This window comes from Tenebrio molitor, chromosome 9 (genome assembly GCF_963966145.1).
Source record: "Tenebrio molitor chromosome 9, icTenMoli1.1, whole genome shotgun sequence".
NCBI lineage: Eukaryota > Metazoa > Arthropoda > Insecta > Coleoptera > Tenebrionidae > Tenebrio > Tenebrio molitor.
Window position 1 is genome coordinate 7,714,477 of NC_091054.1, and position 25,787 is coordinate 7,740,263.

At 40.5% G+C, this 25,787-nt stretch overlaps 5 protein-coding genes across 8 annotated transcripts; 3 read left to right on the plus strand and 2 right to left on the minus strand.

The window, feature by feature from the left end:
• Positions 1-40: 40 nt before the first annotated feature.
• ninaB (neither inactivation nor afterpotential B) lies at positions 41-3,242 on the minus strand. The gene is made up of 11 exons (XM_069057917.1): positions 3,108-3,242; positions 2,273-2,478; positions 2,076-2,222; positions 1,817-2,028; positions 1,391-1,471; positions 1,249-1,341; positions 1,067-1,191; positions 841-1,017; positions 570-789; positions 360-520; positions 41-311 (listed from the first exon to the last, which is right to left on the minus strand). The coding sequence occupies exons 1-11, from the start codon at positions 3,177-3,179 to the stop codon at positions 132-134; spliced, it is 1,674 nt and encodes a 557-aa protein (XP_068914018.1). The 5' UTR covers positions 3,180-3,242; the 3' UTR covers positions 41-131.
• LOC138138152 (uncharacterized) lies at positions 3,115-9,513 on the plus strand. Of its 3 annotated transcripts, XM_069057921.1 has the most exons (8): positions 3,115-3,227; positions 4,826-4,945; positions 5,951-6,166; positions 6,215-6,774; positions 6,824-7,085; positions 7,137-7,959; positions 8,011-8,135; positions 8,185-9,513. In XM_069057921.1, exons 6-8 carry the CDS (start codon positions 7,776-7,778, stop codon positions 9,460-9,462), a joined length of 1,587 nt encoding a protein of 528 aa, XP_068914022.1. In that variant the 5' UTR covers positions 3,115-3,227; positions 4,826-4,945; positions 5,951-6,166; positions 6,215-6,774; positions 6,824-7,085; positions 7,137-7,775; the 3' UTR covers positions 9,463-9,513. The 3 variants fall into 3 exon arrangements, with proteins under 3 accessions (XP_068914022.1, XP_068914020.1, XP_068914021.1); XM_069057919.1 differs by lacking the exon at positions 4,826-4,945; XM_069057920.1 differs by lacking the exon at positions 4,826-4,945 and having other exon boundaries at positions 6,824-7,959.
• A 187-nt stretch (positions 9,514-9,700) lies between these two features.
• On the plus strand, positions 9,701-13,092 carry LOC138138149 (polycystin-1-like protein 2). 2 transcript variants are annotated; one of them, XM_069057916.1, is made up of 5 exons: positions 9,701-10,271; positions 10,318-10,545; positions 10,594-10,969; positions 11,016-11,224; positions 11,272-13,092. In XM_069057916.1, exons 1-5 carry the CDS (start codon positions 9,703-9,705, stop codon positions 13,073-13,075), a joined length of 3,186 nt encoding a protein of 1,061 aa, XP_068914017.1. In that variant the 5' UTR covers positions 9,701-9,702; the 3' UTR covers positions 13,076-13,092. The 2 variants fall into 2 exon arrangements, with proteins under 2 accessions (XP_068914017.1, XP_068914016.1); XM_069057915.1 differs by having other exon boundaries at positions 10,318-10,969.
• A 113-nt stretch (positions 13,093-13,205) lies between these two features.
• Positions 13,206-19,705, plus strand: LOC138139043 (polycystin family receptor for egg jelly-like). The gene is made up of 11 exons (XM_069059199.1): positions 13,206-13,358; positions 13,410-13,656; positions 13,705-13,919; positions 13,965-14,521; positions 14,568-15,892; positions 15,960-16,052; positions 16,104-16,792; positions 16,837-17,058; positions 17,118-17,484; positions 17,533-17,738; positions 17,785-19,705. Exons 1-11 carry the CDS (start codon positions 13,216-13,218, stop codon positions 19,583-19,585), a joined length of 5,865 nt encoding a protein of 1,954 aa, XP_068915300.1. The 5' UTR covers positions 13,206-13,215; the 3' UTR covers positions 19,586-19,705.
• Positions 19,706-20,804: 1,099 nt separating this feature from the next.
• Positions 20,805-24,387, minus strand: LOC138138099 (uncharacterized). The gene is made up of 2 exons (XM_069057849.1): positions 24,231-24,387; positions 20,805-24,183 (listed from the first exon to the last, which is right to left on the minus strand). The coding sequence occupies exon 2, from the start codon at positions 24,168-24,170 to the stop codon at positions 20,847-20,849; it is 3,324 nt and encodes a 1,107-aa protein (XP_068913950.1). The 5' UTR covers positions 24,171-24,183; positions 24,231-24,387; the 3' UTR covers positions 20,805-20,846.
• Positions 24,388-25,787: the final 1,400 nt, after the last annotated feature.

The window sequence follows — 25,787 nt, forward strand, 5'->3', positions numbered from 1 at the left end:
ATACATTTATTTCTATTTGGTTCGATAAAGTGAACATCCACAACTGCAAAATCTATTTATTACTTATTTTAGAATATATAACACAATTAATTAAGGTAAAGAAATGTATAAGCGAACAGAGTAATTATTATTTATGATGTTCTTTGTGGCAAGAACCAACCATGCAGACACTTTGGCACAGGTCCAGATGTTTCAAATTCGGCCCTTCCCAACTCTTTAAAAGTTTGGGCATCGAGAACCAGCAACCCTACACGATTTGTCTCATCTCTACCCCAAACCATCGCCGCCAGGATAACTCCATCGTCCTCAAACTAGTCAGGATTAATACAAATCGAATAATACCATTTTTTTCTGATCACCTGGCAGTCGGGACGAGGTACAAAAATTGGTTCGCTTGGATAACAATTCTCTTCGCACCAGGTTCTTGATGTTTTGTTGACAGTATCGACCTTGATAATAGTTCCAGGGTTGGCCGCGTCAACGTCTGCGCTAATTGCGTAGAAAAATCTATACTCCTTTCCTACAATAATGTCACTGTTGGTGTAACTTTGCACAAATGTCTATTGTACCTAAATATTGTTCGTAGTTTATCCGAGGAGTTTCGCATCCCAAATCTGACAGGTTTTCAGGTTTCACAAATATTTCTCCATTGGGAAGATAGTGAGCTTCGGCGGTTGTACCTGTCAGTTGTACTAAATTCAAACGAGTTTTGTCAGGTTTAAGCGGAAGCACGAATCGAACAGGTTTAGACCTGAACATGTTGGCGTAATTTTCGTTATGTTGCATATTCTGTAAAACAAGCCTGTATCAAGAGTTACAACCTTCACAAATTAACCTAACCTTCATTGAATTAATATACATGCATTCTAACATGGAGGGATCACAATAAGTGCAAATGTCAATCACTACGTGGTCTAAAACTTCATATTGATTGATAATGTGTAAATAGAAGAAGGCTTCTGAGTAGAATTTGTAGACTAATTTTCCTGTTTCTCTACTGATCAAATTTATTTGTGTCTAAAAACTCTAGAGTGAAATAGTGAAATGAAGGTTAAGAAGAATTTACATTTTCGTGTTGGTACCATCGGAAACATCCGACGATCGGATCGTTTTGCAATTTTGTCATCACCATGCCCCCTATCGACACATTAAGAGGTTGTTCCACTATAATAAAGTAGTTGTCGGTCATTCCTGCAAGAAATAAGAAATAATCAATTAAAAAATGTAGATCTTTAGAGATTCTACTACCAAACGTATGCATGTAAGAGGGATGCAGTGGCCACCTGGCGGGAATTCCCGCAACAATGGTAGCTTGTTCAAACATGTTTGATTTGTTGTGACCTTGAACGTATCAGAAAATTAGTCAGTGAATTAAAATAAATCATTTTACCTTTCGCTAGTGGTGGAAATTTAACGATTGTATGGTAAGGACCAGTAGTGTAAAGCGTAAGCGCCATATTGTAAACAGTCCCTGAAATTTGAAAGCAAAAGAGAATGAAGAAAGTAAAAGTAAAATAGTTATTTGTACAGCTAGTGTTGTACACACTATTTTTTTGCATATCGATATAAGTTGAGAATTTTGGTCTAGAAGTATTTATGAAAAATTACAAAAAAAAAATAGGTATGCTTTGACAATTATTATCTCCAAGGAAATGGAATAAAATGATGCAAAAAAGTACTACTTTCACTACGATTTTCCGTGTAAAAAAATGCTACTTTCACTACGATTTTTCGTGTAAGAAAGTGCCACTTTCACTACGATTTTTCGTGTAAAAAAGTGCTACTTTCATTACAATATGCAAAAAAAGTGAATTACCATCGTTCATAACATGTGGATGTGACGTATGATGCACAATCGAAACAAAATCGCTAACGTCTACTCTGCTCTCCGTTTCGAGATTTTCCGGATTGATCCGGTGAATTATCGGAATCTCGCCGAATGCATACATCTCATCTCCAAATGGATAAACCGAAATCATCGAATTATCGGAAATATCTTCAGATTTCGGATTGAAAATTGCGGCTACTCTGTAACAACAATCTTTACACCAAGATCGAAAAATGTTCTTAATTACCGTTGGAAGATGGAGCGACAAGGATCAGGTACAGCTTTGGTACCAAACTCTGTCACAACAATCCTATTGGCTGCGCGATTGCGTTTGAAGACTTCTGATTGGAGGAACCTACACTGATACGTCACAGTTCCGTTCTCGATACAGAATCTGAAGTAAAAGAAGATGAATGGAAGAACATCGTTTAAAGAATGAATCACCGATGCAACAAAGCTGAACTGTCGAAAAGGTGTTGAAGGTATTCATTGCCAACTTTAATAGAACCTGGACCATTGCGAACTAAGGAACCATTTAACCATAGAGGAATAGTGCCGATAATTGAACCGGTTATGGGTTCTATTACTTCTTGTTCGCAAGAACGCAACCAAACTGTCTCATCACAATTTGGGTAGTACTTCGAATTAACCTAAATACAAATACAGGGTCATTATAAATGATTGTCCCATCGCAGTTGGCGTTGAAAACCCACACAAATTTGGGATGTGCCGCTAGCTTCGCTTTCATGGTGGCTTTAAGCGTCGTTTTCATGGTGGCTTTACAAGCGTGGCTCGCTCGGCTAGCTTGGCTTTAGAAGAGTCGTCTTCATTTTCATGGTGGCTTGCTACATCAAGACAGCCACGCCAACGCGCATGCGCTATTGAGCGAGCTAGCGTTGAAACTGTGGTTGAACTGTCACATCAGCTGATTTGATTATGTAGTTGAGAGTTCGAGCTCATGCGCAAGCTTCCAAAGCCTGAGCGTGGCTTTGAAAAATAGAAATATTTCCTATTCTAGCAAAGTCCGAGCCACGCCGCGGCGTTTTTTAAAAGCTGTGCTCCCATTGGTCGAGCGGTTTCCAAGCCGAGCGAGCCACGCTTGTAAAGCCACCATGAAAACGACAAACGAGTAGACAAATTTACACTACCGCCAGCGATACTAGTCTCACACATTTTATGAAGCTTGCGGCACATTCAACTACGTCACCAACGCCTACTGCGATGAGACAATCATTTATAATGACCCCGTATAATTTGTTTCAAATTCTAAATCACTTACATTTGCACCCAGTTCAGTGCTAGTAACTGCCAAATTGTGTTGTTTCGATTGTATATTTTGCAATGAAGACATAGTCGCAAGATTGCTTTTCGCTTAACTGAACTGAACGTTCTGAATATGGTTAGTAAGTTTCTGTATTTAATTAAGACAGAAGCAAGTCAAGGATAATCGGTATTGATTTGTGTCTAGACCGAATAAAAAACTGTTGCGTCACTATAAGTTAATTAAACAACTCCCTTTTATAACATTTATGCCCAGTTGCACCACACTATTTAATATTACTCAAAAGGTTATTAATTTTTAACATTGTTTAAAATTTCATTTTACGTTGCATCGCACCTTAAAAACAATTTAATTATTATTAAATTTAAATAGCCAAATTTGGTTATTTAAATTAGTATTAAAATATAAGTTGACGTATATGACAGTATAATAAATTACGTAAATCTAATTTATCCACAATGAATTTATTATTTGATGACGTTGATATATTTGAAGATGATTTCGATATATTAGAAATTATCGATATCGGATTTCCTCGTTTGTGCTGTGTTAGATCTGCTCATTTTCACGATATGGATGAATTTACATTCTATAGAAGATTTTGATTAACGAAACAAACATGTTTAAATTTATTTAGTTCCTCCTCCTGTTTTATAATGTTCTCGTCTTTCGACAGCCGCAATTTTTCTTGTAGTTTGGACGAGTTTCTTGAGTCTTGAGAAGAATTCAATTTTGAATCCCCTAATGGTAAAATACCATTAGGGGATTCAAAATTGAATTCTTCTGTAATTCTCTTCCAACATTTTTCCTTTTCTTCAACCGCAACTGCATCGGTTTTATTGTTGGAAACAATATTTTTATATTTATGCACCAAGTTTAAATGAGTGCTTTTTTCAAAAGTGGAAAAATTTGCCCCAGGTTTCCTTTTTTTTTGATGCTTCCATTGTCGAAATTTGAAATATACCACTCAAATTGTAAATATATGACGCAAAAAAAATGTCACTAGGCACCTTTTCGAATTAAAAAATCATTTACTAAAATATTAGTTAATACTCGTTCATTTTGTGATGGTGCAATAATATAATTATTTAGGTATTTATTAAATTTAATACTACATTAGTTAATATTTATTAAACTGATATGTGGTGCAAACGGGCATTACATATTTATACCACATTTCTAGTACAGCTACGTAATTTTCGATACCCATCACTTTCAAACTTCTTTATAGAGCTCTTAACACAATTTTCATGTCTCTGAGTTTTTTTTTTACTTTATTCGTCAGGCCTATTCTGTAAGACATTTGGTTAAATGTTAAACGTTAAAACAACGGTTAAAATATTTTTTTGTTCGACACTGTCAGAATTTCAGAATTTTCTCCTATGTGAACGGATTTTGATAAATGTCAGAACTTGTCAAAACGAAACGTCAAGCTAATTTTAAAGATTTTCAACGATTTGTAGCCTTTAAGGGGCTCGTCGAACAAAAAAAACGTTGTATTCAACTCGTTCGTGTGTAAATTGGGTCTTTTTGGCACTCGTGGGCCTTTAAAACGCTCGTTTCACTCGCGTTTTAAAATGGCCCACGCGTGCCAAAAAAGGCCCAATGTACACACAAACTCGTAAAATAAACTACTATTAACCCATTGCGTTATTCTCTAAGCCAAAATTTTAACCAAAAGTTGTTAAAATTTAACTCAAATTGCTAATTTTTAGCGGGTGGTCATACCCAGCCGTTAAAAATTAACTTACGTCAAAACGGTCCCAAATTATAATGGCATTCGCAATGAATATTCTTTTGGTGGATGAACTGGAATGAAGGCGACAAATGTACTCGTAAGTAAATTTTTCGACAAATCAAATCTGTCAATTCCATAAATTTTTCTCAATTCTTAAGGGTAATTTTGCCACCGGCGGTAAAAGATGAATCACCCTGTACAGCTTTCTCATTGTAGCGGATGCGCAGTGGTCTTACAGCCCCTTCACTGATTTTGTCGCATTTCTTTGCCGCTTCCAGGACCTCTTTATTTGACCTTTTTATTCAACTTTGCGCATCACAGCTCAAGCTACACAATGGGCAAGCTGTAACATATTTGAGTTGATACCTAAAGTGCATCTATCGATATTTAAAACAACCTTTTGATTCCTTGAGCGGTTTATTGCCGCTTAACGAGGGTTTTCGTAAAAGTGGTACCAATTACCAATTACTTTCATTTATACAGTGAGGGGCAAAAGTAATGCAACAATTCGATAAATCATAAACTGTTGAGTTTTGAAAAAAGAACAAAAACCGGTCGATTTTTAATTTCAATTTCACGTTTTTGAGTAGTCTGTGCCCATACCAATGTAGTCTGCAACTATTAGTTGAGGTTAGGTATAATTTTGCAAATAATTATGACTGTTGTTCCTCCAGCTGACAGTGATTTCCGTGCCTGACTTCATTCTTCAAAATAACCTAGCCGCTGAAATAATGCTTTTTAACCTACCCGTTAATAATTTGTCTTACAGAATAGAATTTTGATTATTTGTAGATAACCGGTTGTTAAAAATTAATTTATTAGCGGATGGTTAAAATTAATAGACGAGTTACAGAATAGGCCCGTTTATCTGTTTAAAAGTTGGCGGTAGTTATGAAGCTTTATATCTATGGACTTCTTCAATCAAGTGGAATTTCTTTCACAGTAACAGCAACATGCTGCAATAAAGGACATTTTTTATTTCGACGTTGATTTTTTTCATAAAGATTTCGCCGATTAAAATTGACACATTTTGTAGTAATGTTAAGTTTATTAAAAAAATGTGCCCACTAGGAGGCGCCTAATTAAAATGTTTTCTATTGAGAATTCTTTGGTGGAACTCGTGGAGGAACTCGATGCAGATGGACAAGGAGTTCAGGCGCAAATGTTCACAACGTCGTTGAAAATGTATGAAGAAACCTTGGAAATTTGTAAACAAGTTACTACAATTGTGTCAGAACAACAGACGGATGAGTACGAAGAGTTCATCAAAAAACTAAAATTTTTGCTGGATCTTGGCCGGTCGCGGCTAAAACAAAAGGTAAACGTTGATGGGTGTAATACAATTGGTGGAATTTATTTTGCGTAGTTGGCAGTACTGCGGAAGCCACCACTGGGCAAAGTGTTTGAAGAGTATTCCGTATGGAGGCGAAAGAATGAAGAAATTGTCATTGTGACTGAGAAGCCTTGTGAGGTTATTTATTAGATAAAAGCGTCCATGAAGACTTCTGAAGAATCATTTCCTTGGACTGTCAGAAAGAACACACAGTATGGCTTTTTATTTATTTTGTGAATTTAAAAATTAAATAAATTTATAGCTAATTTGTAATAAACTGGCATATATGACAACCACTGACATCGTAATAATATAAACCCACCTTTTTTCATTTTTCACTAAACAGGGTTGCCGTCTATAATTTTGGTTTTCTGATTTTGGCACAGACTACCTTTCATTTCCACCAATGACAATGACAACCAATGAATTTTACTTGTCAAAATGATTTGGACGAACGCTTTCGTTTTTTTCGTTTTTTTAACTTGGAGTTGGACACCATCTTCGTGTAAAGTAATGATTCATTTTTCAGCACGAATGGAAAGATACAAAAGACAAGCAATTAAATGCTTCGATACTCTCACTATCCAAGACTGGTAAAGCAACATTTGAAATCTACCTGAGTCACATTTTATAATCTTTTAGCGAAAGTGAGATCGGTAAGGAAAAGACTCTCTACTTGTCTAGAATAAAAACAAACCAAATCGTTGCCAACTTTCGCTCAAATTGTCCATATGACGATATTAGTTACAATTGGATGATCAAAGATGAATATAAAGTTGTCTTGACTTCAAACAATTCCCACAACGTTCTTCTATTGAAACCATTTGCTTTGGAAATCGGATCTTACGGCATGCAAGTTGAGGCTAGAGTTGTCAGAGATGGCACTAAACAGGAGTACGCAGTTGTAATCTTCTTTCAGTACAAATCGAAGATTCGCACTTAAATTTGATCGTAGTGCTTACTGGAAATCACAGCACCTTTGCCTCTTGCAGTAATCGCAGGTGGGAGCGAAAGGACCGTCCAAGCCTACCGCAGTTTTGCAGTCGACGGTTCCAAATCCATCAACAGAGACGTACCGCCGGGTGAAACCGGAAAACTAATCTTCAAATGGTCCTGTCAAGTTATCCAAGGCGACACCAAGGACTTCTGCGCGAGACAATTTCACAGCTAATGGTTTAAGTCGTGGTCGTACTCATCTCATCGAATCTTTCTTCCAGGCAGTACCGTTAACGTACCACCCAAATTCGCCATCAGCGATTACAAATACCTTTTCACTCTTAGTGTCAAAAGTGAAACTTCTGAGTGGGTCACCTCTACGCAGACTGTCAAGGTTGTGGAAGATGTAGCCGAGCTGGAGATAATTTGTGAGAAAAATTGTCCACCAGCAGCGCCCAAAACGGACAGCACACGACTCACTTTTCTTAGAGTTAATTGCTTAAAAAATTGCGAGGGTGTAGACGAGTCTTTGTACGAATGGATAGTCGAGGGGGCGCCATTTGACTACGAGAAGTCCACGCAATTCGGAAAAAATACTGACAAGTTTATTATCAAGGCAGGTGTTTTGCAAGAAGGTATCAAATATAGGGTTGGAGTGATGGTTACTCAAGTTCGTGACGGTGCTGCTGTCAGAGATCTAGAGGTACACACTCCAATCAAGATTCAGTCGTGTGAAGTGAAACCTTCCGAAGGTACTGCTATTGAGACTCGGTTCAAGGTTAACTGTCAGTACTCAGGCGAAGGATATATTTTCGAGATTTTTACAAAGAAGGATGGGTCTAGTAGGTTTTACACAACTTGGGGAAGTCTATTATAATTTGTTTTGTTGTCAGCTGTCTCTTTGACGAAAAAGTACAACCTCGACAATTTAGAATTCGTTTTGCCTGTCAACACAGAAGTCTACATCAAGATCAAAGACGTGGATGACTTCCAAGATGTTTACAAATTGACCGTGAATGTAGATATGTAAGTCCAAGAGATGTTAGAGTGTTTAGAATCGGTTCTAGGTCAAGTCGGCTCTCAATGGTGACGATAACGAAATCGGGAATCTAACCGATGTTGTTAAAGATCTCATTCAGAAAAAAGATATCGATGCGGCGATCCAGATCGCTAACGCCATCATCGAAGAAGTTGACAAGAAACCCAATTCCAAACAAGTCAAGCAGGACATCCTTCGGAATTTCGAGGGTACCACAATTCCATCGCAAACAACTGCTCGTCAAATTTCCTCGGTGGTTGCCAGACTGGTTCACGACCCTGAATCAGACTCAGATCCGTACAGAGGAGAGGTTGCTACTAGATTGTGCAAACAAGCAGCTGAAGTCGACTTGAAGGAACTTCAGAAGGAGTACCACCCCACAACTCTCACAACTGACACTCGTAAGAGCAGTGAAATTTTGATGAGGTGTGGCGAAACCGACACCAAAGAGAATTTTCCAATGTTGGAACCGCAACCGCTACCAATAGAAATCACGACGCCGTTTCCACTCCTGACGCTTCCTGTCATAGAAGAGAACTATCCAGATTACGATAGTGACGAGTCGGTCATGGAGAAAACAAAGAAGTACGAACAGACGAGTCAGAACATGGTTGAGATTTGCGAGACCAGTTTGAAGATGATGGCGCTGACGGTGGTCGAAGGCGAAGAAACGGTTGTGGCAAAAATAGACAGATCTAGTGCCCAAGTGACTAGATTGGTCGGGAAAATATTGGTAGAGACGGAAATCGACATCGATGGAGCGATGTTGAGGGTTTCGCGCGATCTGAAAGACGTCAAAGACCCAATCGATGTGAAGGTTTGCTCCTGGAACCAGGACCCTTTCTGGTGGAATTTACCAAAACGGGTCGTGACAACTAATGTGGTTTTGGTGACAATCTCAAGGAACGGGACACAATTGGTGAAGTTTGAAGAGCCGAACCGAATCATTTTGGAGTTTCGCAAAAGTCAAAATTCCATCAAGGTCCATAAAGTCGAAGATGACAACATGTCAGTGGTGAGAGTTGATGTGAGACGAGGCGAAGCGTTTTTTGTCGAGTTCCGTGATTTGGCATCGTCGTCGTTCAAAGTTTTGATCAGCGATTTTGACAAACCGGATGTGGAAGATGTTAGAAAGAACGGTCGAGTCGTGGACGCGAAAGAAAATGTTTTGTACCAAGAACACGACCACGACTACGATGGTTGGCACTATATTAATGTCCTATCAGAAGAGGTGCGTAATGCGATTGTTGAGGGAATTGGTTTTAAGCTTTGTTACAGCGTACGGAAGAGATCGACTATTACGTAAGCGTCTATACTAGGTCTTGCTATTTCTGGAATGTTTCAAATAAAGAGTGGGACTTTGCATGCAAGGCAATCTATTTCTTTAAACCTAGACGTCCTATTAACCTTCACTGCTTCGTAGGGAAGTCGCAACTCCGACAACGATAAAATTAGCTGCAGCTGCAACCATTTATCCATCTTGGCTGGATTGGTTTACAACAACCCGATCAAAATCGACAAAGTCTTGACCAAACCAGACTTCGAGATGGTTCTGGTTTGCTCTCCTCTCGTATTCATCTGCGTCGCCACGATTTTTGCCCTCTACTGTATTCTATTGGCTGCCATGGTCAAAAAGAAGTCGATCAAACGAAGCAACATCTTCCTTCCTGGTGACATCTCCACTTCTTCTCGGTACGTCTATTTCGTCGCAATCCGTACCGGAAGGAAACCATCGTCTGGAACATCTGCCAACATCTGCATCAAACTCTTCGGAGAAAAACACGAAAGCCAAAGTCACATCTTGAACTACCCCGATCCGCAGAAACGAATCTTCCAGTGGGGCAACGAAGACTGGTTTGTTCTACCAACCAAACATCGCCTCGGAAACTTGACTGAAATTGCTCTGTGGTCAGACCATTCGGGTCGACATCCTCGTTGGTTCTGCCGCAGAATCACGATTTTTGACCCACAGTCGGACCGGAGGTGGTACTTTGAGGTCAACCAGTGGTTCGATCTACCTCCCAAGAGTCAGATCTACATCAAGACTCAAGTCTCGAGTGAACAACCAAAGGAGAGCCATCTTGCGAGTGTGCTGCTGCGGGTTTGTCCCAAACGGTAAATTGTTGGCGACACTTCTACACCGATTAAGACGCAATTTCAGTACCGATCAAGCCGAGTTTAGTACCTTCAGAAGGTTGACACTGCTATTGTCGATCTTCATGACAATTTTCTTGTGCTGTTTGATCATATACGGACCACCCAAGCTGAAGTTAAGAGATGGTTTTGCCAAAGTCGAAGAGTACGACTTCTATTTCGAAATGATCTGGATTGGTTTGGCAAGTTCTTTGATCACTTTCCTCGTCCACGGAGCTTTGATTTGGTTGTTTAGGTTCATTCCGACTCTCTCGCCTTCTACTTTTGATTCCACTCCTTTCAGAAATAGTGGCACTAATAGAAGATTTTCGTCACGAACCACCAAAATATGTTGGGTGTTTCTAATCTCCAACACGATTTCGTCGATGACAGTTTTGATCATTTTGGGTTTTTGGATGCCCATCATAATCGGATGGTTATGGCTCACTTCGGTTGTTGTCGCCATCTTGGCGTACTTCTTCATTTTGGAAAAAGTCTACGATATCATTTCTCACGTTTATTCCAAGAACGAAGAAAACGTGTTGTGGATTGAGAATCTGAAAAAGTTTCTAGGAGCAATTGAAGCACAACGGATTTATTTGTTCAGGAAATTTGGAGAGAACGTGCTCAGACCATACTTCAGTCACGTCTACAAACCTATGAGCAACGAAGAGATAAAAGTGCGTCTCGATTTGAACCAAACTTGTTAATTTTGAATCCTTGCAGGAGCGCAAACTGAGTGCCGAAGCGAAGGCTAAATTCATGACTCTTCTGGAAGACACCATCATGTTTTCCTGCTATATCGCTCTGCTCTACTTAGCAATCTTCGCCAACAGGAGTCCGTTGACAGTTATCAACCACAACGAAGTCGTAGATTTGCTTTCAGGAATTCACACTCGCACCAAGAGCTACACCTCTATCGGATCCATAGACGAGTACTCTTCCAAATCTTATTCTGCCAATTCTAAATCGATCTCTTTAGATTCTACAGTTATGTAAACGTCACACTGATACCAACTCTTCACGCGTACCAGTGGTACTCAAAGTACGTCGTCAAAGAACCTGGAATCATGGCAGACTTCCATAACAAGTACTTGGGAGTGGCACGCCTGCGCCAGCGCAAACTAGTACTCCACCGGTGTAAAATCTCCAAAAGACTGCCTTTCTTCATGAACAACACTTGCCGTTCGGAATACTGGTTGGAAAAGCAAAACGTTTCTCATTTTGGACCCGAACACAAAGACGCAACACGTCTTTTCCACATTTGGAACTATACCAGAGCGAGACACGCTGGGTACTCGGTCTACGTGGGAAAATTCGGAGTCTACCAAGGTGGCGGCTTCTTAGCTCCTCTTGGACGCACCAAGTTTAACTCATACGCCAACCTGATCTACCTGATGAACAACACTTGGTTGGAATCAGCAGCAGCTGTCATTATTGTCGACTTCTTGAGCTACAACGTCAACAGCAACCTCTTCAGCGTGATAAAACTCGTCGTAGAGAGGAGCGCTACTGGTTACGCGAGGACAACTCTAGATGTCGACTCTGCTCAATATTTGTTCGTCAATAATGAAGACAAAGTCGTTCGATTGGTCATTTTGACATGTTTCTCTCTGATCTTGTTGATCTTCACTGTCAAGGTGTTATCGAGAATGTGGAAAGGGAAACTGTTAGTGGTGACAGATTTGTGGATTTTGGTCGATTTGGCCATCGTGGGGTTGAGTTATGGGTGTTTTGCTTTGTTCGTTCATCAAGCCCGGTTGGTCAAACAGTTCTTGAATAAATTGGAAACTTCGAAGAAGAACGAATTCATCAACTATTTCAATTTGTTTTATGAAGATGGTTCTTACACACTAGTCGCAGCGTTTTTGGTTTTTGTTTCAACAGTTAGACTCTGGAAGCTGTGCCGATTCGCGACAGTCTTCAGAGTTATGGAAAAAACAGTAATCCTTTCAACTCCTGCAATCCTGGTGGTCCTCCTCGGTCACACCTTCATCCTCCTGAGTTTCATTTTTTGTGGTTACATGATTTTCGGCAGTATTTCTTCAGACTTTAAAGACATTCGAGACACTCTGGTCAGCTTGATGCTCTTGGGTCTAGGTTTCCCTGACCAATTTGACTTTGAGACTTTCATCGATTTGAACCCAATCCTGGGAAGGTTCTACTACACTTTTTACATGATTCTAAGTACTCTAATTCTAACCGTCGACGTTGCTATCATCATGTTCTACTACTACGAAGCCAAACTAGCCAGCGAAGGCGAATTCACAGACGTGAAGCGTTTCCTCTACAAGGAACTCTTGTTCTATAGAACTTCAGTCAAAATGTGCTTAACTAGGCTCAAGTCTGGTGGATACGAAAGGCGACGTCGATTTGTCACCCCCAAGACAGAAGAGTTTCGTTACGCAAACTGTATGAGTTTGCCCAGAAACACTCTAGAAACGATGAGGTGCATCGTTGTACACGATTTGAAGAGGTTCTCGCTTAGGGAAAAAGAGAGAGTGGAGCTGATGCGTCAAGCTTGGAGGTGTTCGCGAGACAGCGAGATGAAAGAGATTTTTCTCACTGTAAAAACTGAGCAAAACACGATAAAGATTTTGCACAACGATGTCGTTGCGAAGGTGGCGACAGCTGCTGAATTGATCTTGCGTTACGACGAGAAGAAGAAGAAACGTGCTGAACAAAGGTACAAGAAGGTGGTTGAAAAACAGTTGAATAAGTTGAATTACATAAATCAAGTGTTGAGGACTGTTCTCGTTGTTGTGTCAAATATTGAAGTAGAATAATAAAATTTGAAAATTCAGTTTTTGAGGTTAGAAAAATCAAGTGTCGACGAAATGTCAAATATTGACAGACGATGAAAAATTGCTAGTCAGTGTAATTTGAGTCGACTATGTCAAAGTGACAGTTGTCAAATAGTCAAACAATGTCACAATCTTCTTGTTTTATCCTTCTAGTTTTTCTGTTAGTAAAGCAAGTTATGGAATTACAAGGGAACAAGTTTTACTTATCTAGAAGATACAAAAAGCAAGCAAAAGATTGCAATGATCGTTTGCGAATTTCTGGATGGTAACTGTAGAGCTTCTGGTGTTCTTATTTACTTAAAACTTTGTTTTTGAGCTCTGAAAATCAAGGAAATCCAACTATGTTGACTGAAATTGACACTGTTACACTCACATCGGACTACCAAACGGATTGTCCATATCTTACCATCAAATACAAGTGGACAACGGATTTTAAAAATTGGGAAGAGGACGAAGGATTGTTTTCTATAGAAGCTGCTCGCGAAGGACCTGGACAATACGAAGTAAAACTTGAAATAGAAGTCACCACAGAAGACACCGGCTCGAATGTTTTCAAAGCTAAAGTGGTCCTAGAAGACAGCTTTAGCAAAGTTTTATCTTTGGTATTGTAGTGCTTTCTGAAGGTGAAGGTTCCTGGACCAGAAGCCATTATCGAGGGTGGCAAAGAGAGAACAGTCAAACCAGATCGCGAGTTTGTAGTCGACGGGTCAAAGTCGATTGATATTGACAAAACACCGAACGAAAGCGGAAGAATGGTTTATAGTTGGAGCTGTTCTGTGCTTAAAGGCGACGTCAAAGATTTCTGCAAGCGAACATTTGAAGGCAGGTCACTGCTGTCATAGTGACTTTTCTCAAGAGTTGTTGTAGGGAGTACTTTGACGGTACCAGCGCAATATGTCCTCGAAGAGTATGAGTACCGTTTCATCTTAAAAATAAAAGTTGAAGGCGATTCTGATTGGTTGGCTGAAACTAGTCAGCTCGTGAGAGTCGAGAAGAGTTTGAAAAGTGAGCTCAAGATAATTTGCGAGAAGAATTGTCCACCAAAGACCGTCTCCAAAAGGGAGACTTTTCTTCGAGTCAAATGTGTGAGATATTGTGAAGGAATCGATGAGTCTTCGTACGAGTGGACGGTAGAAGGAGCATCTTTTGACTATCAAAAGTGGACCAAATTTGGCCGCAACACCGACAAGTTCATCATCAAAGAAGACGTTTTGGTCTTGGGAGTCAAGTACAAGATGCGAGTGAGTTTGACTGGAGGACGCAAAGGCTCTGCCGAACAAACCATCGAAGTGTCTCCATCTCTGAAGATTGAGTCGTGCAGTGTGGATCCGCCGAAAGGGACAGCCACGGAAACTAAGTTCAAAGTTGACTGCAAGTACAGCGGAAGTGGGCAGTCGTTTGAGGTGTACACCGTGAAAGACGGAAAGAGTGAGTGGAAAACGTGAGAAAGTTGGGCTTCAAGTTGTTGTTGTAGGTGTGCCGTTGGCGAAAACCCGCAAACTAGAAGACCTTGAATTTCTCTTGCCTGCAAACGTTGAAGCTTTCATCAAAATAGAAGACCAAGATGGTTTGTCCGACACCCACAAGCTGAACGTCCAAGTCACATCAGCAATAACTCCCGAAAGTAACCAAACGCAAGAAATCTCGCGCCTCACCGACACTGTCAAGGACCTAGTCCGAAAAGACAACATCGGAATGGCCATCCAGGTCGCCATGGGACTAATAGAAGAACTAGACAAGAGACCAGCCGAAGAAGCCAAGGAGATCAAACGCGAACTCCTCAAAGAGTTCGTCGACGCTCCGATCAAATCCAGAGAAGAAGCGCGGCAGATCTACTCCTTGGTAACTAGACTGGTGCACGACCCTAGTGCCGAATCGGACCCCTACCAGGGCGAGATGGCGACCAGAGCCTGTCGAAAAGGTGCCGAAATTGACTACAGTTACCTCCAAAACGAGTACTACCAGAACATGGCCAAAGAAATCCAAGACAACGCCAAGATCCTGATGAGTTGCGGCAGCACCGACACCAAAGAGAACCTCAAACAATTTGACAAGAAACGTCTCAAGTTTGCGGTGACGACACCGTTTCCGGTACTCGCACTTCCAAAAATCGACGAACACTACTCCGATTATGACACCGACGACGTCGCCGCTGACAAGAGGAAGAAGTACGAGGAGGCGTCACAGAATTACGTCGAGATTTGTAGGACCACGTTGAAGATGATGGCGTTGACGGTGGTGGAAGGTGAGGACACGATAGTGGCGTCGAGTGATGTTGTCAGCGCCCAGATTACCAGAGTGGTTGGTAAAAATCTGGTGGGGAAAGAGATTAAGATACAAGGAGCGCTGTTTAGAGCTTCCAAGGATTTGGAAAGCGTGGACGATGCGATCGATGTGACTGTCTGTTCGTGGGAGAAGGATCCGTTTTGGTGGAATCCTTCAGGACGAGTCGTCTCGACTAATGTGGTCTTGGTGAGGGTCATCAAGAACAAACAAGAACTAGTGACTTTCGAAAAACCAACGCATCTTGTTTTGGACTTCCATCAATCTCAGAACGGCTCGATTGAAATTCACGAGATCCAAGACGCAAACATGTCGGTAATCAGAGTTGACGTCAGAAGGGGCGAGTCTTTCTTCGTCGAGTTTCACAATCTGACCGACTCGTTTCGCGTTTCGATCACTGATTTCGACAAACCGGACGTCGAAGATGTTCAAAAGAAAGGTAGAGTTGTTGGCGGAGGGACAAATCAGTTGTACCAAGAGTACGAACGTGATTATGACTCTTGGCACTACATTTCCGTCCTACCTGAATCGGTTTGTCTCCTAGTCTTGTCGTGCCAGTCAACAATAAAAACAACATTTGTAGACGACGGCGGAATTCAAATACAGAATCAGCGTGTACACGAAATCTTGCTACTCTTGGAGAATTTTACGCAAGGAGTGGGATTTTGCTTGCAAAGTATTTCCTTCCGCACTAGTTTGACACCCGTGTTAGTAGTTGGTGTTGCAGGGTAGTTCCAACACAAACAACGACAACATCGAGTGTGTCTGTACTCACTTGTCGATTCTGGCAGGAGTCATCTACAACAACCCCATCAGAGTCGAAAAAATGTTGACCAGTCCTGACTTCGAAATGGTTCTAATTAGTTCTCCGATCATCTTTATCTGCGTGGCTGCAGTTTTTGCCCTCTACTGTTTCGCGTTGACTATCAGGGTGAAGAAAAAGATTGTCGAAACCGCGAACATTTTTATCCCCGCGGACATCTCCAGTTCCTCCCGTTACGTCTACTTGGTTGGAATCCGAACCGGAAGAAAACCATCGTCCGGGACCTCGGCCAACATCTGTGTCAAACTTTTTGGCGACAAGCACAAGAGCCAAAGCCATATCTTGAACTACCCCGACCCCCAGAGACGAATCCTCCAGTGGGGCGGCGAAGACTGGTTTGTTCTGCCAACCTCGCACCGTTTAGGAGACTTGACTGAGATTGCTCTCTGGTCGGACCACTCTGGTCGAGATCCTCGATGGTACTGCAGCAACGTCGTCGTCTACGACCTCCAGTCGTACCAAAGTTGGTACTTCAAGGTGAACACGTGGTTCGATCTACCACCCAAGGGGCAGATCTACGCCAGAGCTCAAGCTGCCGAAGTGCAGAAAGAGAAGCCTTTCGCGGCGGTTTTGTTGCGAATCATTCCAAAACGGTGAGTTGGTGATGGTTTGTGCTTTGGTCACGGTACCCTTTCAGTACCCACCAAGCCGAGTTTAGCGAGTTCAAGAGGTGGACAATAGTGTTGTCGATCTTGATGGCGATTTTCTTGTGGTGCTTGCTCTTGAGTGGACCACCTAGACTGGCCATGAGCGACGGTTTTGCAATATTTGACAGGTACGACCTGTACCCGGAAGTAATATGGATAGGTCTCAGCAGCGCCGCGATTACCTTTGTCATGCACATGACTTGCGTATGGCTGTTTAGGTTTGTCTTGTTTCTCTTCGTTTCTCGTTCCAATTTCCAATTTGCAGCAACAGCGGCGACCAAAAAAAATTTTCAACTCGTGTCACGGCGATTTGCTGGGTGTTCTTGATTTCCAAAACAATCTTGTCGATGACGGTTTTGATTGTTTTCGGATTCTGGATGCCCATCGTTACAGGACTGTTGTGGTTGACATCTGCAGGAATTGCCATCTTGGTATATTTTTTCGTCTTGGAAAATGTTTACGAGATCGTGTCAATCATCAGGTACAAAAGACAAGATGTCAAGTGGATGAAAAATATGAAGAAGATATTGGAATCGATCGAAGTGCAAAGAACCTACCTGTTCAAAAAATTTGGAGATGGTCTCCTGCGACAGTACTTTAACCACTTGTACCGACCCATGGACCGTGACGAGATCAAAGTGAATCTTTAACCTAGAGTCGAATCAGGTGTTTTTTATTCGTTTTAGGAAAAAAATCTACGAGTAGAGTCTAGATTCAAGATTTTGGCGTTGTTGGAAGACACTATCATGTTTATCTGCTACATAAGTCTACTCTATTTGGCAATCTTTGCCCACAAGAACTCGATGGCAGATTTGAATTACAAAGAAGTCGAGAATTTAGTGACAGGGTACTACACCCGTTCCGATGACATCCTCATTGAATCAGTAGACGAGTAAGAAGCACACCACGGCCTTCCCTTTCTAATTTGACACTCGTAGCTTCTACGACTACGTGAACATCACTCTGATACCGATGCTGCACGCCCAACAGTGGTACTCCAAGTACGTCGTTCAAGAACCAGGAACGATGGCAGACTTTTCGAACAAGTTCTTGGGGGTGGCAAGACTGCGCCAACAGCGCGCGGTTCTTTACCCCTGCATGGTCCCAATAGAAATGGGATTTCTACCAAGCAACTACTGTCGCCCCGAGTTCAAATCTGCCGAAGAAAGCTTCGAAAGCTTCGGACCAGAGTTCAACGATCTTGCCAGGCTGTCGCAGATTTGGAACTATACCCACGCTGACGACGCTGGATACTCTTTGACCATCGGGAAATTCGGACTGTACCCTGGGGGCGGCTTCATCGCCCCTTTGGGACGCACCCTGTATAATTCTTACGTCAACTTAAACTACTTGTGGGAGAACGGATGGATCGACGAGGCTACAGTCGTGATTTTGGTTGAGTTCCTGGCTTACAACGTCAACAGCAACATGTTTACCGCGGTACGAGTCGTGGTGGAGAGGGGCGCCACCGGTTTCTTCAGGACCAAACTGGATCTGATCAGCGTCCAGTTGCTCTTCGTCAACAACGAAGACGACGTTGCGGAGTTTGTGATTTTCTGCGCGTTCTGCACGATCGTGATTATTTTCACGATGAAAATCTTGACGAGGATTTGGAAAGGAAAGTTGTTGGTTTTGAGAGACTTGTGGACCTTCGTCGACTTGGTCATCGTGGGGATGAGTTACGGTTGCTTCGCTTTGTTCGTCCACAGAGCTGAGGCTGTCAAACAGTTTTTGGAAAGAATGGAAAAAGCGAAGAAGAACGAGTTCATCAACTACTTCTACTTGATCTACGAAGAGACCGTCTTCATTCTAGTGGCAGCGCTCTTGGTCTTCGTTTCGACTATCAGACTGTGGAAGCTGTGCCGATTCGGAACGGTCTTCCGGATCATGGAAAACACTCTCGGCCTGTGCGCTCTTCCTCTAACAACAATGTTTCTTTGTCACATGATCGTCGTGTTGGCGTTCAGCTTATGCGGATACTTCATCTTCGGAACGATTTCGGAAGATTTCGAAGACGTTCCAGACAGTCTGGTGGCGCTGATGAGACTCACCACGCGACTAGTGGGGCACTTCAATTTGGACGTCTTGCTGCACTGGAGTCCCGTCTTGGGAAATATCTACTACAGCGCCTACATGCTCTCCAACCTCTTGTTCTACAACTTCTACATCGTTTCGATCATTCCTTGCTACCACAAAGCCCAACAGATTCACTCAGACGAGCACGAATCTGTAACCCTGAAACGATTTCTGTACAAAGAAATGGAGTACTACAAGGCTTCGATGAAGATCGGTCTGGCGCGACTCAAAGGGGGTGGCAGAAGGCGCCGCAGGTTTGTCACCCCAAAAGGAGACGACTTTCGATACCAAAACTGCATCACTCTGCCTGCCAACACTTTAGAGAAGATGCGGTGTATCGCGTATCACTCTCTGAAGAAGTTGAGAGGAAAGGATAAATTTGAACTGATGTGCCGTATTGTGCGATGCTCCAGTGAAGGTGGCGAAAGGGACATTTTTTACAGCGAGAAAATCAGACACAACGTCATAAAAATCATACACGATGATAAGGTAAAGAGAGTGGCGGCGGCGGCAGAGTTAATATTGGATTATGACGAGAAGAGGAAGCAAAAGGTGGTGCAGAGATACAAGAAATCCGTGGAGAATCAAAAGAACAAGTTGAAGTATATAGATGAGGTGTTGGGGACCATTTTGAACATAGTTTCAAACATAGAAATAGAGTAAATAAAAGAAGAGTCAAAAATGATCGAATTGAAGTTTGTCAATTGTTAAAGGGTGTCCTTTTTCATTTTTATAGTTTAAATAGCTTTTAAAATATTATTGCTTTCACTTTGTTCGTATTTGTAAATGCACGAGTATATTGATAAAAAAAACTTCTTTCTCTATTTACTTGTTTCTGTATCCACTGCCCAACATGTTGATAAAATATTGGGATGTTATACATTTCATCTCACTTTTGAATAAATGCGCCAATGAAAATCCTATAATAAATCGGTTCAATATTTAAGGCTACAGGGGTGCACAAACATGCAAACAAAAATATATCAAAGGCAAACGCATAACTTTTGGGCCGTCGGTAATCGGGTAAAAATGTTATAAATTAAAAAAAATATAAAACAAGGAAACAAAAGGAATGTAGAAAACCTAGTGGTAAATATTTATTTCTTCACAATAGAGTTCTTTTTGGAGAAACTTGAGACAAACTATTTTTTCCATGATCATTGAATTTTAGTGGTTTTTGCTCACTGCAAAGATGGCAATTGAATCACTAGTGAGGAAATAATATTTTCTCACTAGTGAGCAAAAGTGAATGTTGTACTGAAAGTTTTTTTAATCTGTTTTTAAAATACTTTATAATTAATTGTCAATACCTGTCAAATAATTTTTAAAAATGTCATTGAATTTTGACCATAATTCTAACCACTCTCTCGTAAGAAGGTTTCACATTATGTAAAAATTGTAAAAATGTGTCAATTTTGTTCTGACAGTTCCCGTTTTTTTGCAACCAACTGTATGTACAGTTTACGTTAATATGTATAACCTAATTTTTTACTCTTGTCATGTTTTTGTGATTTTGATTTATTTAATTATTTACATTAAAAAATAGTGATTTGCGGCATAATAAGGGGTCGGCAGCAGATGAAAGCGATGATTTAAATACACTTACTGTAATTAACTCAAAATTCAAAAAATGACATAAAAATGCTGCACGAAATTTCATTTCCGCGACTCTATTTTATGATCTTGTAAAAAATCAGATTCAACACGCATCACCAAAGGCGCATTTAATCACGAGTATGGAAAAGTTGGGCGTCTGAGCCGAAGGCGAGGACGCAACCGTACGAGTTTGCTCACTTGTATTGAAAATAGCGATTGTTTGTGTTTATAAAATCTGCCGAACAGGATTGAGGTGCTTGAAAGGCAAAAAATAAAACTACTAGACTTATAACGATGTCATTAATTTCATGTTGTAAATTGAAGACACTTACAATGTTTGAATTTTGTTTGTAAAATTAGAAATTTTTGTTGCCACATTGATTAGTGCATCAACGTCTGCAATAAACTTGTGATTGTATTTTACTGCGACGAATGTGGAGTCGTACCGAATGTCATCGAGAAAATCAACAAGAAGAGTCACCAACCGATTTTCCAAAGCTTCAGCTTCATTCCAAGTGCGCACCGAAGAAATTTCTTCACTCCTGTCTTCCAGATTAAACCACAACCATGTCTTTTTCAGATTGTACTTCAAAAGGATTGCTTTGAAGTTACACGCGAAATTCGTCCAAGTCTCCACTCTTGACGCTTCGATCTCATCTTTCTTCTTTTTACCGGAAGCAGAATGTCGATCGAAATAGCTTTTACCCAAGCAGAGCACAACTGGTGCTAGAATCAGAACAGAATTGACTTGGTCGAAAAATATTAGAGGATTTAGGGACTGCTCTGGTACTCTTTCAGAGGATTTGGACGCAAATGCTCCCAAATGATAGATGCGTCTGATCGATGGGGTCAAAGTGGAGGAAATCCACTTGAAGATGTTGTTCAAAGGTGAAGAAAGCCCAGAACTTGCGCTGGTATATGGCACAAAACTAGCAGCTCTTCTGTACCTGTTAGCACCAGAGTAGGGTTCAGGCTGAGGGTCTTCCAGTTCGTAGAAGCCATCAACATTTCGATTGCACACGAACGCGTCATCTGTTAAATACTTTCCGCTCCCCACAAGACGCAAGTCAACCATATCTTCAAAATTTGTCAACTTGTCAAAAATGGGATTCACATTGAATCGAGGCGCGAGCAGCTGGAGCCGCCAAGTGGTGTAGGGGCTCAAAACTGGGTCGCCTTCTTCGATCTTGATGTAGACTCCATTTTGAGACACCCGTTTGAGTTTGGACGAGTTGCTCTTCATGTGGGAGTACTCCATAACACTCGGCGCTGTCGTAATCAAGTATACTTTGTCGTCACATCGGTAGTAAGAGTTACCAGTGTGAGTCAATCTGATCTTGAAATAGTTGAATGCGGCGCTGATCACACTTTGCTGTTTTTTGTCAACCGCCCTAAAATCTATCTCGATTCCGTTGAAATGTACCCCGTTGTGCGAATTCGACTTAACATCCGCCTTCAAGAGTATTTCTTCACCAGCAAAGAGCTTTCGAAATAGAGACTTGTGCGTTTTGTGACTCCAAGTATACAAAGGATTGCGGTAATCATAGGTCTTTGTAAGCATTATGTACTCATCTATGCGGCTTACCGAATGGAAAAGAGTATGCCCGAGGCTACTGATCGAATCGCTGCACGCACCAGCCAAGACTGTTAAATCATTGCTTTGACGCAGGGTCTTGTGAGACAATTTGAGTTGTTTGAAAACCTCATCCACATAAGGAAATGCGTACTGTTTGACGAAGTTGATGTCATTCTCGTACTCACTTATGATCAAATTAGAAGCTGTTGCGTTTCTCATTTGTCTCACACTTCTGGAAAGACCTTCATTTTTCAATTTTAAAACCCAGTCGGTCTGTTCTTGCAGACGTACGTAATCAGAAATGGTCTTCTGTCGATAATAACTTTCTACTCTCCTGTAACTATCTATCATAAGATTTAAACCCTCCAAAGTGTTCGAACTCTTCTCTTTGGGCAACTGTTTGACGTAGTACTTGACTCGTTTCAACACCTTGGGTACTTCCCACTTGGTCACGTCAAGGCTGGACAAGAACTTGGCCGTCAGTTCGCTCTCAAACCGATCAACACTTTCTTTAATTATCTTCAACAAGGCAACAATTGCGTTTTCGATTTCTCTTCCACACTCTTTCGGTTTTGTTTTTGCACCGTCCTCGAACTGATCAGCTCCTGGAAGCTTTTGTTGTAGCGATTCTGTTGTGGTGCGGATGGCAGAAATTTCGTCTGAAGGTGCTACAATTTTTGGGCTCTTCCCCAAGTACAAAAATTTTGACACTTGATTTGTTGTGGCCAAAATCTCGTTGACTTTCAGTCCCACGGTTCCCAAATCTTCCAAGGTGACACTCACCATCTTTAAAATGCTCCTGGTTACGTCACTGGTCTCCAGATCTCTTGTAGTGTCATTTTTAAACTCATCACTTGTGTACTTGCTGATAAATTGCAAAGAGTTTGTAATGATTGTATCTACGCCGTCTTTGTCGATCTCCTGGTACCGGTCAAAAATGCTGTATCCATTTTTTCTTTTCAACTCGACAAATTTCTCACTAAGCGAGTGTAAGAAGTTTTCTATTTTAACAGGTAGAGACGTATCAACCGTGTTTTCTTTTGCTAGGTTCAGTTTGGTTAAAAGAGTGGTGTACAAATGGAACGTAACAATTTTGTCGTCTTCGGAACTAGAGGTAAAACTTTGTGCTCTTTTGACTGCAACTTCCAATAAATTCTCATAAAAGGGAAACAGTTCGACGTGAGAGTTTTTGTAGTAACGGGATTGGTTTTCCAATCTCTGGTAGTCGTGGATTAGGCCCTCCAACCCTAGATAATTTAGAACATCCTCTGACGTATCCAACTTTGTCAAAAATGCCTTAATATCCTCTTTTCTGTACTTGTTCTTTCTCCAATATTCTCTCAAGAAAACTTTAAATTCGACGATGCTGTCGCGGTAACGTCTTCTATTCTCCTGAGACAACTCTCTACTATTTTCCAAAATTTTTTGCTCTGGTAAACAACAAATAACATCAGAATCACCGTCATAAGTTATTGTAATATCCTTTTCGTTGGTTATGCTTTCAGCGATTACCAAAAAGTTGCTTGTGGAGTTATTCTTCTGTCCATCTTCACTACCGATTTTGATGGATCTTGCACCAACAATCCACCATTTCGGAGCCATTATAACCAAGGAAAATCCTGGACGGGACGCAACGAAATCGGAATCGATGAAAACTGTGTCGGTTGCAAATATTTCGACAGTATTTACTTCTGTGTAAGACTCTGGAGGAATAGAACCGAATTTGACAAAGGCCCCTTTGACAACGAGTTTAGTGTCTTCCGTGGAAAAACTGCGTTGTGGTTCATGCTTCAAAGTGAATTTCAGGACACGGTTGAGTTCTCGAATTTTGTCGACATTTTCATAAATTTCAGACTTGTTGATGTGAAAAGTATCGATGTTGTAGTTTTGCAGAATGGTAAAAAACTGTTGCATATTATTATGGATAACGATGCCTTGAGGTTTGTCTGTTTTACCCCAATCTTCAAGATTTTTCACGTTATATTTCGTAACGTCTCTTTGGAATTCATAACCTGACAATAACTTGTACAACTCTTTGATGAAAATTTTCCACCCGTCTGATTTTCTCCTCTCCATTTTGAGAAAAATTCTACAAACAGTTTGTCACGTGGAGAAGAATTTTAAGGATTAGCTCACCTGACACTCTTCGAAAAATAATATGAAAAAAGTTGATCAATGTAAAAACACGACTTCAATAATTAATTATTCATTTGTACTAAATAATACAGAGAATGCTGTTGCAAAATTGTGACACGACGTTATGTCGGTCAAATGTTTGTAAATATGAAATAAAACTTTGGTTTCTGGAAATTTATTTTGTTTATTGTTACTGTTTATATTAATTTAATATATTTTAAGTTCAACTTTACAGATTATTAGTTCTAAAAATAAATAAATTCTGGTTAATCAATAATTATGGAATAAACAATTTCATCACTTATTTTATCATCTCCAACTTTTTTACAAAACTAGGATTATTATATGTACATCTCTTATGCAATTATGATGGAACTTTACTTTAACAAATGCAGGATCGTACTGAACGTTTTGTAAGAAATCAACCAGAAGAGTCACCAATCGTAATTCAACAGTTTCAGCGTCTTTTAAGTTTTGCACCAATGAAATTTCTTCAGTTCGATCTTCCAAATTATGTCACAACCACGTCACTTCCAAATCGTACTTGGTCAGTATCATTTGGAACGTGTTGATGAAATTCTTCGTGGAGTGCACTCGTGCGGTATCAATTTCGTCTTGATTCTTTTCGATCGGATCGGAGGATTTGTTAAAAAAAAAATAACAAGACCGGAAGCAAGACTAACATAGAATTGATTTGGTCGAAAAACACCACCGGATACCGGATCAAGGCACTGGTTTGGTGTTGTCTCGCACGACTTAGAAGCGAAACTGGCTAAATAGTCAATGCGACGGATTGACGAAGTTAAAGTGGACGAAAATGAAAACATCGTTCAAAGGAGAGGAAAGTCACGAAGTTGCAGTGACATATAAAAATTTTGAGATTTGGTTTGTATCGGCCACAATTTCGTTTATTGAAAGACCTATGTTTCCTAGATTCTCCAGTGGTGTAGGTTGTAAGATTTTATTGACACCTTCGTCAAGATTCAAGAACGTTATAAAATCGTATTCGAATATTATCATGCTTTAAATTTTTTCTCGATATTTCTTTGAGCTCCAGCCTTAACATGTCGGTTATTAAAGTTCAAAATTTCCTCGATTAATGTATCTATAGCTTTTTTATTAACAAACATTTTTTTGTTAAATATCTACCTATATAATTTTATGGCTTACCTATCCATCAAATCCTTCGTAAGTCTTCTGTGCGGACAACGTTAGTTTCCAGCAGACTATATTTAATTTGGTTAAAGGAATTTCATAGACGTGTAAGAATAGTAGGTACAGTTGCGGCCGTTGAAATTTCAGACAGGAAAGAAACACTCTGTATAAATTCCGAAATTTGATTAGCGTAAACAGGATTTTCATCAAGGATTATAAAGTCAGTGTCAGTATTTGACATATTAGGTCAGAATCGCGCGTAACTTTTGAAATTCCGCAATTATCTGATTTGCAAAAATGTGTTTGACTGAGGGACGGTGTGAGTATAAGAGCCATTGCGAGAGAAATTAATGTGGATAATGTTTGAGTGACATTTTGAGAAACATCACTTTCAATACTATT